This window comes from Beta vulgaris, chromosome 3 (genome assembly GCF_026745355.1).
Source record: "Beta vulgaris subsp. vulgaris cultivar EL10 chromosome 3, EL10.2, whole genome shotgun sequence".
NCBI lineage: Eukaryota > Viridiplantae > Streptophyta > Magnoliopsida > Caryophyllales > Amaranthaceae > Beta > Beta vulgaris.
Window position 1 is genome coordinate 5,535,370 of NC_079204.1, and position 14,781 is coordinate 5,550,150.

The 14,781-nt window shown below is 35.4% G+C and overlaps 2 protein-coding genes across 3 annotated transcripts; both read right to left on the reverse strand.

The window, feature by feature from the left end:
• Nucleotides 1–1,640: 1,640 nt before the first annotated feature.
• On the reverse strand, nt 1,641–7,804 carry LOC125495443 (receptor-like protein EIX2). Its single transcript, XM_048640109.1, has 5 exons — nt 7,586–7,804; nt 6,437–7,138; nt 2,937–3,092; nt 2,118–2,871; nt 1,641–2,032 (listed from the first exon to the last, which is right to left on the reverse strand). Exons 1-5 carry the CDS (start codon nt 7,802–7,804, stop codon nt 1,641–1,643), a joined length of 2,223 nt encoding a protein of 740 aa, XP_048496066.1.
• A 1,085-nt stretch (nt 7,805–8,889) lies between these two features.
• LOC104888330 (protein trichome birefringence-like 13) lies at nt 8,890–14,381 on the reverse strand. 2 transcript variants are annotated; one of them, XM_010673265.4, is made up of 6 exons: nt 13,824–14,380; nt 12,860–13,037; nt 11,842–11,982; nt 10,053–10,173; nt 9,354–9,488; nt 8,890–9,188 (listed from the first exon to the last, which is right to left on the reverse strand). In XM_010673265.4, the coding sequence occupies exons 1-6, from the start codon at nt 14,242–14,244 to the stop codon at nt 8,925–8,927; spliced, it is 1,260 nt and encodes a 419-aa protein (XP_010671567.2). In that variant the 5' UTR covers nt 14,245–14,380; the 3' UTR covers nt 8,890–8,924. The 2 variants fall into 2 exon arrangements, with proteins under 2 accessions (XP_010671567.2, XP_010671568.2); XM_010673266.4 differs by lacking the exon at nt 11,842–11,982 and having other exon boundaries at nt 13,824–14,381.
• Between the last annotated feature and the right edge of the window lie 400 nt (nt 14,382–14,781).

The following is a 14,781-nucleotide window of genomic DNA, read 5'->3' on the forward strand; positions in this document are numbered from 1 at the left end:
TATTTGGCTCGGATTATCTAAATTTTTAGGAATTAATTTGTATGCACACTGTATCGAGTATAAGCCTCTAATAACTTGTCATAATGGATGATAAAGATAATGATAACTTGTCATCTATTTATTATTTACTCAACGACTCTTGTGTTTTTTATTTTTTAATTAATTCATGCTAATATGCATCATGATTACAAACATGTAAGTACTTTTTTTTTTGGAACATAAGTAAAAATTAACAAAGGAAGTTAGGAGCCCTTCCTCTCGAGGAGAGCATTCATCGTACAACCGGTTGTACCATGAGCATGGTACAACCTCATTCATTGAGTAGAACCTCCATCGAACTTATGTAACCAATGTAAATTAACAATTGATCCGGGAAGTAGTTGTAAAGAATAGTTATAGTGTACCAAGTCTAATAGCATGTTTGTTCCTCAATGACATATACTTGCCAACTAACCCTCTACCATGACATCCATGAAGGATCTTCGCAACTCAGTCTAACAAAAATATATATCTAGGTCCATTTACCAATAGTTTAGTTTAGTTGTAGTCTTGTAGATAACACAGATAATGAAGTTGAATATGCCTTATGTCAGAAAATTTAGATAATGACAGAAATACATATATAAATAGATGATGAAATTATAATTAGTTGTATGCATCATGTTAGACAATTTAGATGAGGAATTCCTTGGGTTAAATAACCATTTATGCTACAAAATTATTTAAATTCTCTAGATACCATCCATGTAGGAGAGGAAGAGAGAAAATTGCAATTTTTTTCAAACTTCAATGCAAAACTGTGATTTCAGGTAGCCATTTTACTAAAATAAAGCGCTATTTGCGACGAATCAACTTTAATCGAGGTTTGATCAAACGTTGATCAGATCAAATTTGACTTGCGGGATGCTCAACTTGATTAGCACCCTGACTTCGATATTATACATTCACCGATGTATAATTCTACCCCTCCATTGTGTTTAGTCCTTTATTTGTAGAAAACAAAATTGAAATGTATATATTTATTGAGAAAAATCCATTGATATACTTGGTACTTGTATTACATATAAAGTTTGTTAAGACGACCCTAGAGAAGCAACAAAAGTAGACTGCAAGAAATAAAACAGGCCTAAAGATGTTCATCGTGGTGGGAGAATTTCTTGTATAATGACTATGACATAAAGTTAATATTAGAGGCCATATGAAATGACATGCTTTTATTTTCACTTAACAGATACGAAGAACTATATACTTCAAGGACATGAAGTATAAAGGATTTTTTTTTTTTTTTGACGGGAAGTATAAAGGATTTTAACTATCTTTAGTTGATAAAATATTTCATAATAGTACACATAATTGGGATTTATCCCCATACATATATTCAAAACAAAAAAAGATCATATATTACTACACATTTAACACTCTAAACAACGACACATTCCGTAGTACGAAAAACACACACGAGCTCAAAGTAAGTGCAAACACACATTCCAAGTGTAGGCTTTCAAGTTGATCAAGTTTCATCCAACAGTCTGGTAGCTCTCCTGACAACAAGTTATGTCATAGATCAAGAAGTTCTAGCATGATATAATTGTTTGTTTTCGGACACAGTAGATGGGAGGCCTCTGTAAATTTGTTGTTATTTAAGTATATGTAGGAAGCATTATGAAATCCAACTTCAAAAAACAATGGGATTGCACCCTCAAGGTAGTTATGTCTAATTGAAAGGGAGGAATCCAGCCAGTACTGATATTGAGCACCAGTGCTGAGTTGTCTGACAAGTACAATTCACGTAACCTTGAAAGATGTAAGAAGTGGTTGTGGTTGAGAGTATCTTTCAAAGAAGAATTAGAAACATCCAATATCTCAAGCATAGAAAGTTGCCCGATACCTTGACTTACCGTGCCATTCAGATAGTTCCCGCTTAGATGTAATTCTCTAATTGAAGAAAATGTGCTAATTATGTCAGGAGCAGAACCCCAGAAGTTGTTCATACGCAAATCCAGATACTGTAAACGCGGCTTGTTTGCACATCCTATTGACAGTATATGGATAACATTGGACAAATCATCAGAGGTTGTTATTATCTAAGTGGAGTTCTTGCAAGTTGCATAGATTACTGAGGTTTTTTGAGAAGGAACCATGAAGGTTATTGTAAGACAGAGAAAGAACTCTAAGAGACCTTAAGTTTGACAAAGCATAAGGAAAACCATGAATATTGTTATAGGAGAGATTAAGAACTCTAAGTGAAGTTAAGTTTGAAAAAGAGTCAAGAACGAGTTCAAGTTGATTATCATGTTCACCAAATTCACTTGGAAGAGGCCAAGAAAATGAGTTATGAGAAAGATCAAGATGAACAAGTTCGTTACCTTTTCTACTCAAGTTGAACAACCATTGGAATATCCATGTGTGATTGAGATGGTTGCCAGAAAGACTAATGTCCTTAAGAGAAGTTGAAGAATTGATGTATGACAAGGGTGATGGAATTGTTGAAGAAAGCTGACAATTTTCCATGTAAAGGGTTCTTAAGAAAGGAAGGTTGTTAATAATTTGGACCCAATTTGTGGCTTTACTAAGATCAATATCACTCAAATTGATGTACTCTAAAAGCGAGAGATGGGAAAGCCACCGCAAGCTGGATTGGACACGACTGTCATAGTTATAATTACCACTGAGATCAAGTGATGCTAATTTTGTAAGGTTTCCTAGCGTCTCAGGAATTCTACCCATAAAGCCGGAATATGACAAATTGAGGTGCTCTAAATTGGTGAGATAATCAATGGATTCAGGAATGAGTTGATCAGAAAAGTCATTCGAACTGAGGTCCAAATATTTCAAATGTTTTAGCTCAAAGATGGAGGTAATCCCCTGACCCTGCAGAGAACAAAACATCTGATTCTGATAGTACCCACCTGGAAGATGAAGCATGATGACATTGCCTGTAAGGTTGCTGCAGCGAATGCCACGCCATTGACAGCAGTCTTGTTGCTCTCCCCAGGAAGTGAGCAGATCACAAACATCCAATTGAATACCTTTTTTGAATTGAAGCAGTGCTTCTCTTTCGTGATCAACGCACTTGATGCTACTGTGAACAGCTGCAGCATGAGGACTCATGTGGTATAACATTACAAGCCATGAACTTTGTAGGAAGAGAATTACAAGGTGATTGACATGGAGGATTTTCATGTTGGTAGGTGTATGTGTGAATTTTAAGTAAGCCAAGAAAGTTGTGCTTCTAGTTCATTACATGAATGGTCAGTATATGTATACACTCTTTCTGCTTTAAGTTTTAGTGGAGATCAATGAGTGGGTTAGACCATAGACTTATACTTTTGCACTCTATAAAGTCTTTGCAAGTAGTTTAAGTCCATCAATGGTCATATTCCTACCGAGTTGGTAGTTGCTCCATTATACATTTGTATCCACGGGTAACCTTTCACACTGATTTCCAAATGTTTTTGCCGTATCTTTTGGGTCAGGACTTTAAAAAAAAAATTGGAAGGTAGAATCATACAATAAGATTACCATGACATTTCTGTTTTGGACTTTAGTCCTTTAATTGTACTAAGACTCTGAGAGTAGACAAAGTTTTTTCCGTTGAGGAGATCGATTATCCAATTTTGATCTCCAACCTTCTAAAAATACTTCCTTCGTCTTTTAAGATGTTACGTATAGCAACTATTTCATCAACTAACTTTGTTCGATTTTCATTAAAAAAATTCTTGTTCGATTTGTTGTTCCTTATGTATAAGAAATATCATATTTTGTTAAGTGAAATCTTATTTAATTCATCCTAATGTATATTTTCATAATATCAACTTTTTATAATTTTTTGCTATGCGTAACTAAATATTATTAATCAAAGTAATACATTGATGACATGAAAAGAAGAAGTGTAACTCAAAACAGCTAGCTTATTACTTGTTTATCATACTAAGACCTTGTTCTTTTGAGAGCTCACTTCGGTTCAGTTCAGTCCAACTCAGTTCAGCTTTGCTCTTTCAGTTCAATTCAATTATAAGTTGATGGACATGAACTTATGAGACCTTAGCTTAATGGTATCTCTCTGAAATTGATCCCTTATCTTCAAATACAAAAAAAATCATATATCAGATATGGGTTCTTTTTGGAATTACTCCTACAATATTTTCTCGATAGAAATACTAATGAGTACTCCAAGATAAGCAATTGGAAGTATTACAATATATCAATATAACAAGATCCAATAATATCAAATTTGGCTCTATATTCAGCTTTGGCATATCCACGAAAATGACGTATAATGATCAAATAATGATAGAAGTATTTTCTTTTTACAAATTGTGATGATAAAGTAATGGTTTTTTTGTGCTATCTTTTTTGAGTGCGGTTTTTGAAGTGGTCATATCCTAGTTCTTTCAATACCAAACCCAATACAAAAGTGGTCATATACTACTATAAAGTATCAAAGGTTTTCAAAAAAACCTAATGGTCCCAAATCCCAATTACTTATAGAAAAAGAAAACGTTGGTAATGTGTTTGGACCAAAGCCCACGTCTCCCCCATTAATTAAGCCATGGTGCCATGGAAAAAAATAAAATCCAATTCTTTTTTCTAGAGGAACTAAAAAATCCAAGTTGAATCAAAGAGTAAGTTGAATTAATAATAATTTTATAAAGATTCTCAATCTTACTATTAGATTAACTATTTTAAGGTGTACTAAATTTGTGTGTCCTTTCAAAAGATCTCTTTGTTAGTAAATGCTTATTATTAATGGTCCGTTTGATAGTTGGTCATAAATGGTGGTAAATGGAATGAATTTGTGTGTAAATTTGTAAAAAATATTATTGTCCATTTCCATGGTAATGCTAATTTATCCTAAAGTGTCCACTTTCCTTCTTGAATTTTCATTCTCATCCAATACTACCTAGTAGGTGGTAATGAAAATTGCTTTTCTTTGCAGACAAAAACACAAGTTTAGGGGTGAGATTCCTTGCCCGTGGACAAAAAATGCCTCCCCATGGAGATTTTAAGGGTGATTCCCTAATAAAATTACACTTAAAATTCATTTCTTACCGCAATTTATTAACAATTACCAAACGGGCCGTAAGAATATACAACGTTTATACTCTATGCAGTTTTATTAATTTATACATTTATTTGGCCATAGAGTTTTAAGTAAATTAGGTATGTGAGTCATAAAAGAAAAGATAAAGTATTAATCTATTGCATATTATATTTAAGTGAAATGCTTAATATTTAGAGTACAAGATGTAAGTCATAGTCTCATAGAACGACAGAGTTTTAGCACACCATGTACGTGCCGAATCCATTAATCAACCAAAATAATAAGAAAAGAAAGGATATGTGTAGAAAATGGTCTTTGATGATATACTCTCAGCAATCAAACATATTACTTATAAAATCATAAAAAAAAGAACCAATGCCATGCACTAACCTGGCCGATATTTAATGGAATTACTCCGCTCAAATTGTTTCTCGACAAGTCCAAACTAATTAATCCTGTGAGATTTGAGATACCAAGTGCAGACGAGAAAGTCCACCCAATTTCATCCAACAGTCTGGTAGCAAATTATTTGATAGATCAAGATCTACCAGCATCATATTCGTTTTCGGACACAACAGATGGGTTGCCTCTGTAAATTTGTTGTTGTTTAAGTATATATAAGAAGCCTTTTGAGTATCATATTCGTGTGCGTGCCTACTGGCCTCCTGAGGTAGCTGAATGTAAGGCTATTTATATGGCATCCCGATTGGCCAAAGCTCATGGGTATGGCGATGTGATTTTCGAGTCCGACTCTCTTGTAGCTACGAAAAGATTGACAAAAGCAGCAATTTTCTTCTCAGATTTGGATGCTATACTTGGGGACATTCTTTCTATGTGTAATGCTTTTTCTTCTGTTTCTTTTTCTCATGTTAGAAGGGATGGGAATTCTGTTGCCCATAACCTCGCTAGAGTAGTGCCGTTTGGTGTTGAGCAATGTTGGGAGCGTCATTACCCTAATATTGTAATGTCTTATGTACTTATGGACACATTGTCCCTTTGATTACTGCACTTCTCTTTCCCCTCAAAAAAAAAAAAAAAAAAAGCCTTTTGAAGTCCAACTACAAAAGACGATGGGATGACACCCTCGAGGTAGTTTGAACTCAAGTCGATTCCTATGGCTATGAGGTTGTAGGTGGCTGACAAATTAAGATGAGGCAGCGCCCCATTGATCTTATTGTGAGACATGCTGAGAGATTGTAAATTGGATAACAATGATTTAGTCCAAAAATCAGTGGGAATAGAGCCTAAAATTTGTCCGTTGGATATATCAAGGTAAGAAAAATTGGTATGAGTTAGAAGCCAATTTGGAAAATAAGGGCCTAAATTGCAAGATCTCAAGCTTATGATGTCTAATTGAAAGGGAGGAATCCAGCCAGTATTGATATTGAGCACCAGTGCTGAGTTGTCTGACAAGTGCAATTCACGCAACCTTGAAAGATGTAAGAAGTGGTTGTGGTTGAGAGTATCGTTTAAAGAAGAATTAGAAACATCCAATATCTCAAGCATAGAAAGTTGCCCAATACCTTGACTAATCGTGCCATTCAACAAGTTATCGTTTAGACGTAATTCTCTAATTGAAGAAAATGTGTTGATTATGTCAGGAACATAACCCCAGAACTTATTCATACCCAATTTCAAAGACTCTAAACACGGCTTGTTTGCACATCCTACTGATAATATATGAATAACATTGGACAAATCATCACCAAAGTTGTTATCATCTAAGTGGAGTTCTTGCAAGTTGCATATATTATTACTGAGGTTTTTTGAGAAGGAACCATTAGAGAGAGCTCTAGGAGACCTTAGCTTTGACAAAGCAAAGGGAAAGAGACCCTGAAAATTATTAGAGGAGAGATCAAGAACTCGAAGTGAAGTTAAGTTTAAGAAATAGTCCGGAACAAGACCTTCAAGTTGATTATAAGAGAGACAAAGAGATGAAAGAGTGTACATTTCACCAAATGCACTTGGGAGAGGCCCAGAAAGTGAGTTTTCAGAAAGATCAAGATGAACAAATTTGTTACCGTTTCTACTCAAGTTGATCAACCATTGGAATATCCAAGTGTGATTGAGATCGTTGCGAGAAAGACTAATGTCCTGAAGAGAAGTTGAAGAATTGATGTATGACAAAGGTGATGGAATTGGTGAAGAAAGCTGACAATTTTCCATGTAAAGGACCTTTAAGAAAGGGAGGTTGTTAATAATTTGGACCCAATTTGTGGCTTTATTAAGATCAATATCACTCAAATTGATGTAATTTAAAAGCGAGAGATGAGAAAGCCACCGCAAGCTGGATTCAAGACCGTCATTATTACTGAGATCAAGTGAAAAGGTTTCCTAGCGTCTCAGGAACTCTACCCTTAAAGCCGGAATATGACAAATTGAGGTGCTCTAAATTGGTGAGATAATCAATGGATTCAGGAATGAGTTGATCAGAAAAGACATTCGAACTGAGGTCCAAATATTTCAGATGTTTTAGCTCAAAGATGGAGGTAATCCCCTGACCCTGCAGAGAACATAACATCTGATTCTGAAAGTACCCACCTGGAAGATGAAGCATGATGACATTGCCTGTAAGGTTGTTGCAGCGAATGCCACGCCATTGACAGCAGTCTTGTTGCTCTCCCCAAGAAGTGATGAGCAGGCCACAATTTTCAACTTGAAAACCTTGTTTGAACTGAAGCAGGGCTTCTCTTTCGTGGTCGATGCACTTGAATACTTGATGCTACTGTGATGAACAGCAGCAGCATGACATTGACTCATGTGGTATAACATTACAAGCCATGAAATTTGTAGGAAGAGAATTACAAGGTGATTGACATGGAGGATTTTCATGGTAGGTGACTAGGTGTACGTACTTGTAAAATATTATTAAGCCAAGAAATTTGTGCTTCTATTTCATTACGTGAAAGATCAGTATATGTATACACTCTTTACTGCTATAAGATTTGCCGTAGACTTGTACTTTTCCACTCTAGAAGACTTTGCAAGCAGATTAAGTCCATCAATGGTCATAATCCTACCTAGCTGGCAGCTGCTCCATCATGCATTTGTATTCAACAATCACCATAGTAACCGAGTGATTTCAAAATGTTTTTGCCGTTTATGTTGAATCATGAATTTTTCAAAGAAACAAATATTGAAAGGTAATGAAGACAGGCGGTCCAGTTTTGGTTTCCAACCTTTCAAAATACTCCCTTTCGTCTTTTAAGATGCTATGTATAGTAACTATTCACCAACTAACTTCGTTTGATTTTCATTCAGAAAAAAGCCTATAAGAAATAGCATGCATAGTTACGTGAGATCTTATTTGATTCATCCTAATTTCATTTGTATATTTTTATAATATCAACTTTTGATAATTTTTTGCTATGCGTAACTAAATATTATTGATCGAAGTAATACATTGATGGCAGGAAAAGAAGTGTGACAATTAAAAAAACGAGGAAGTATATATAATGTTTCATATAAGACAATGGTTAACTTAAAACACCTAGGTTATTACTCATTTCATCATACTAAGACCTTGTTCTTTTGGGAGCTCACTTCGGTTCAATTCAGTACAACTCATTTCAGTTCAGTTCAGTCCAGTTAATTTCCTCTCACAGTTTTAGTTCAATTCTATTTAGCTTAGCTCAGTCCAGTTCAATTCAGTTCAGCCTAAAAGATCAGCGTCTAAGAGACTCTAACAAGAGGAATATAATCAATGTGTTTATTGATATATGTTTTAAATGAATGCCTTGTAATGTATGCATAACACACGTCAGCACGTTGCTATATGATACAAAACACATGTATTGCATAATACTAATGAACGCTAGAAATAGAGTGAAGGGAAACCACCAAAGAATACCAAACAATGAATTGATAATGAAAGAAAATATCAGCTTTGGTCTTTTACATTATTCAAGTATGCAGCAAATAAATCGTTCCAAGTATCTGTAATGCCAGGCAAGCACCAATGCATGCAATCATCATGCTTCTTTCCACCAGCGTTTGATGGATGAGCATCTGCTCTATATTCACTCATATGAGTTATGTTCAAAACATAGAAACTAGATCCTTTGAGGGCCTTGTACAAGTGATGGTTGACTAGGCGTGTTTCTACATTCGTTCCATTATTCTCCACTGCGAAAAGTTCTTCAACCTGGACCGATCAAACTACAGTTAGATTTTGCAGATAAACTCTCTGTCGATTGCATGAAGAAAGACGGCCAAATGCACGTACAATTCAGCAAAAGTGGAATGATTGAACAAATAATAAGAACAATGCTACTATCCAAATAACAAAATAACTTTTAACAGGACCTACTTCTTGCGACAACATAGGCTTTACGCGTGGGCAAGAACCACCATGGTCCCAGTCACCTCCCTCAAAATGTCTTGGGGATTGTGTTCTGAATATTCTTATTGTACCAGGTCGCATTTTGCTTTCCACATATAATATCTGATATCAAGCAGAAAGACTGGAACAATTAGATAATCCATGAACTTCTAAAACATACGTCAATAACAAGGACGAAAGACACCCGACAATATGATGTGCAGAAGGTGCTTATGTATAAATAGCAACATCATCTGGTTATCTTGAACCGACTCATTAAAACATCATGTTTTGCACCCTCGAACCTTAGAATTCCGGAACTGTAACTTCTCTAAGCTCAATTATTGAGCCTCTTCGACTTCCTAATAACAAGTCGGAAAACCTGCAATTGATATTGCCCTGACATAATTGAATGGACACGTTGACTAATGAATGAAATTACTGTGTACTTAATGTGATTAGATGCTGCTAATACCAATCTCAAAGAATTAGAAACAAGAATATGCAATACATAAGTGTTCTTCAGCACTTTCCTCCATTTCTAGTGAGAAAACCAGAAATTTTCAGATGCAAGTAGCCTAAAATCAGTAGATAAGCTTATTGATGCTTCCATAGTTGCATAGATATAGTTTCTAGTTTCTATCATACACTAAATGTAACAGCCAGATGCATAGGTCAATATATTACCATGTGTTTCAGGACCAAATCCAAACCAACATCAGGAGCTATTGGAGGCATTATAGGCTTCCCTTTCTCAAAGAAGAGCATAGGTGACTTCACAGGATCAAATTTTGAAGGAGCCCACCACCTGCATAGCGCAGTGAGGCATATAAAGTTACTTTTCACATTTCTCTGACTTGCATATTGTTTAACAATTTGAAGCATCAATATGTATAGAATGTTTATCTCGACGCCAGTACATTGTATAAATGAGATTTTTTAAGAACACTGTGGAAGACCGCACAGCAGTACTATTGGAGGGGAAAGCACCCGTTTCATAAATTAGAAGCAAACCTTCTGGTCACGCTGCACTCTAAAAGCAAATAAGACGGGTAAGCCCCAGAAGCAGCAGACCACTAAAAAGCCAGGAATCACAAGATCCCACAAACCTCTACCCGAGCACATAAACACACTATGCTCCAGCCAAAGTACCCAAACCACCGCCACAAAAGCCCACTTCACTTGCATATGGCCTAGCAGCAAAGAAGACCACATTCAAAACTCCCCCAAAAGTCTATGCAATCTAACGTAGATGCAATTTTATACAAATCTATTTCCCACAAAAAAAATAACACAAAAATATAAACTTCCATTTCACCTGCTTAATTTATCACGTTAAAAAATGATGAACAAATACTATGTCCATGAAGCGTGGAAATCTTTGCCTTCTAAAGATAGAAATTAGGATTGCTGTGTCAAAACTGAAATTGCAGAGCTGCAAGTCTGGAATTGTGAAAACTGTAAAGAGTTAATTGACAGCAGCGAAATTATATAGGGTAACCCTGCACTTCAGAAAAAAATTTCCCCTAAACACTAAAATGACTCTCACTCGTTGAGGATTCTCTAAGATAACTCTAAACTTTGAAATGACTCCACAAATTTATCTATGATAGCCCTTGGGAGACATCCTGATTGTGAAATAAGGTTATTTCTAAACACTATACAGTATAGGGTTACTGTATATAATTTCCCTTCACAAACTGTATATGCATTTGCTGAATTACTTATACCAACTAAGAAAAGTGGTACAGGTTCTTATAAAAACGGAGTAATATTATTCTATAGCCCAAATACTATTTGGTTATATATAGTTGGGGAATTTTTCTGTCTTGTGACATATTCTTGTTTGACTTCATATTGTAATTGTGCTATTCTTAAGCCTTAAGATGATGTCAAATTGCAACTCTATCTAGAGTTCTTGGATTCTTATATTGCATGTGCAAATGCAGAAGTATAAGTCTGATTGACAAAAAAAATATTTTCTGAAAGGACGAAAATGTGTAACATAATTCGCTTTTTTAGTTCGCGATTCGCCCAAAATGGGCAAAAAATAGGCGAACACGACAATGATTCGCTTTTCTCGGATAGCGTTTGCGGGGAGATTAGGGAATTATGTTACATTGGGACGAAATACAAGGAAGACGCACTTCATAAAAGTGCTAAATAACAGAGAGAATGGGCCTATGTTGCTCGGACTAGGGTCACTCATGTACAGAAACGATTGCATGTCCAAGTGTCCGACTAGGCTATTTTATGAAATTGTTCACGATTTTGGTCCAAAATGATCCAAAGTCATGTCAGAGTGTCGGGGATCCGACACGGGTACTTGAGGTGAAAATAAGAGTTTGAGTAACATAGAAATTGGCTGCTTCATCCAAATATGGTATTCAAGCACAATAATGCATGTGAATGCCAGACTGCCAGACATTAAAGATACTTGAGCGAAGCTGCATCAAGCATAGGTTGTAGTCATTACCAGTGTCCAGTATTATAGATGACAACATCGTGGAAACTAGGAGCTTCAGCCCATTTGCTGTCAGGGACATCAATGTCAACTCTGTACCCGTCATTGTATCCAAGAGATTCTAGCACTCCACCATTGTCGCTGGGTGACCACCTATTCAAGGGAAAGAGATATAAGTTCCTATACAAGTTGCACCCAAATTCTAGATAGACATCTAATAGCTGCATTTGAAACATAGTTTATCAGGATTGTGAATCTAGACTAGTTCTTTTCGACCTGCTAATATGTAGAATTAGCATTAAAGGGTATCCTATGCGTTCAGTCAAATCTAGTAGTAAAAGGCACTACTAGATTCACCTAATGCAGAAGTAAGAGTAGGCTAGTAGCAAAACCTGAATGTCTAAATTTTCTCTATAACATGTGATCATGTGACTTCCGTTGGTAAATATACAGCATATCGGCCAAACAAAAAATTCAGACATGATATAGAATTCTAAATATACACCATATCATGTACTCTGCCTAGTTCAGGCCAGCAGAATCATTCATCCTCCATGTTAATAGGTAAAAATTGTCCAAGCGGTCACAAAGAAGAATCCATTCGGTTCAATCAAAGAGGCTAAGATGATTTTATGTGTGAGGGGATGTTACTTTTCATGAGCATGAATCCACAAGGAAGATAACTCCAGTAGATATCATATCAGGGTCTACTGGACATTTAATACAGATTTAGATTCACGGCATACCAACTGGGTTTGATAGTTGACTAGATGGAAATATGGAACATACTTCCTCTACTTCTTTTTAATTGACCTGTCTCATAGACTAATAAACCTAATACAAGCTCTCATAAGTAACCATACCACTAAAAACAAGTTCAATAAATTGATCATCCAAATGCATCATCTTGGCCAGCATTTGAATATCTTCAATGAAGTTTTGCATCCGTAATTAACCCATCAACAACAAGAAGCAACAACAGTTAATAATTTAATACCATTTGTACAATAGCACAGAAGACATGGCTTACCTACCATAACGTGCTAACAGATTTGTCCGGTGATAAGCAATGGTAAGATTGTACTGAAGAAAAGTAAACCCACGATCTGCTTTAGCTGGATGCCACTTTTTCACATCAGTCGAAACTTGCCGCAGCATGCAATATAGGGAAACAAACATATTTCTGTTCAGTGAATCCCCTATAAATCCTGCACTGCCAGAACTTCATAAGATCAGCATAATCACCCCCTATGAAACAACCAACATTCTGACATGATTACCACTAACTACACTCATGTCCAATTGAAAATTAGCTTCAAGAACTCAAAAGTTACTGCTCCCTTCTTTTAAATTGTCACAGTTGGCATTTCTTGATCTCCAATATGCAATTATGACCAGTAAATCTCCCTTATAATTCAATTCCAAATACTAAAACTTCACCAACACTTCGTCTATCCTAGTACGAATCACAAACTTCCAAATTTCACAACTTACCAAAGATTTATAAGCTATGATAGATTGACAATCACTATAGGGTCTATAGCAATAAAATCTGATGCCACCCCAACATAGAAACGCCAATTAATCTCAAGGCAATGAAGTTTAATCAACCACAACCCAACATAATTACCCCTATAATAACCTTCAAAGTAATGAAATTTACAAGAACAACAAAAATCAAACCTAAATAATCCAACTCAACTAACTAACCCTAGCTATTCAGCTTCAAATCCATCAAATTAACAACAAAAGGGCAACCAAAATTGAAGATAAATTATACCTATCAAAGTAAAAAATCATATGCTATTCACCCATTATAATGCAATAAAATTAATAACAACAAAGCCTTAGTCCCAAAACAATTTGGTATCGACTAACATGAATCGTCATAAGAAATCGTTTCAGCGAAAACAATCCAACAAAACCCATCAAAAAAGAGCTGAAAACAAAAGAACCCAGAATCACAAATTCAAATTAAAGAGAAAAATCAGTACCTATACTAGTATCCCTAAACCTATGAAGAAATCTCCGAGCATCAAAATTAGGAAGATCACAATTTCTGGGCTTCCATTTCCACTTAGAAATCTCCAACGCATTGCTTTTATTATTCAAATAACAATTCCAACCCTTGAAAATCTCTTTACAAGTATGATCATAACGTGTAGAAGATCCAATTTCAATTGTAGTATCATAAACCCAGTTTCCATCAGTGAAATCGCAGTGCTCTGATGTTGTGGGGTTTAATTGGAATTGAAGGTTTTGAGAAGGAGGAGAGATAATGGATGATTTGAAGAGAGAGAAAGCAAGGAGGAGAGAGATGGAGCAGAGGAGAGAGATGAAGAGGAAGGAAGTTAGAGAGAGAGAAATGGTGGAAGTGGGTTTCTTTGTAGTTGGGTTGTAATGGTGTTGAGCCATTATTAGTTTGAGGTGTAATGAGGAGAGAGAAAGAGTTCCTCCATTAACAAGAGAAGTGAAGCTGCTATGGAGGATTAAGCACCGACATTTGCTTCTCTTGAAAATGGAGTAAAACGGTAGGGAATAGGGATTAAGGATACTACACCGTTTTCTTTTAATTGTTACACATTTCGCACTATTTGCAATTTCATTTTCAATATTGTCATTTAGACGTGAATAAAAAATGAGGAGTGAAAACAAAAAACGATAACGAATGAGTTTTTTTATTTATAATAAAGTCAATTTTTTCTTTTCTTTTAATATAGTTAATTTTTATGTGATAAATTCAATTTTTTCCATGTTCATTTTTTTGTTTCTTTTTCTTTTCTTTTAGATAATGGAAATTGTCAAACAAATGGTTAGAGAATGATATAGATTTTGTCTAGTTTTCATTGCAGTTTCATATGATTAGAATTTTTATATTATTAAATTTAACCTTTTTGTGTTTTATACTCTAGTTTTTCTTTTTCGTTTTTGTTCCCCGAGTGGGGACCGGGG

Coding starts and splice junctions, on each gene's coding strand:
- LOC104888330 (XM_010673265.4), bottom strand. CDS start 14,244: ATGGCTCAACACCATTACAACCCAACTACAAAGAAACCCACTTCCACC. Junction 13,038..13,823: donor GTTTAGGGATACTAGTATAG/GTACTGATTTTT, acceptor CTGGCAGTGCAG/GATTTATAGGGGATTCACTG. Junction 9,489..10,052: donor ATTTGGTCCTGAAACACATG/GTAATATATTGA, acceptor GCTTGATATCAG/ATATTATATGTGGAAAGCAA.
- LOC125495443 (XM_048640109.1), bottom strand. CDS start 7,804: ATGAGTCAATGTCATGCTGCTGCTGTTCATCACAGTAGCATCAAGTAT. Junction 7,139..7,585: donor CATCATGCTTCATCTTCCAG/GTGGGTACTTTC, acceptor ACTTCTCTTCAG/GACATTAGTCTTTCTCGCAA. Junction 2,033..2,117: donor TTCCTTCTCAAAAAACCTCA/GTAATCTATGCA, acceptor TACTGTCAATAG/GATGTGCAAACAAGCCGCGT.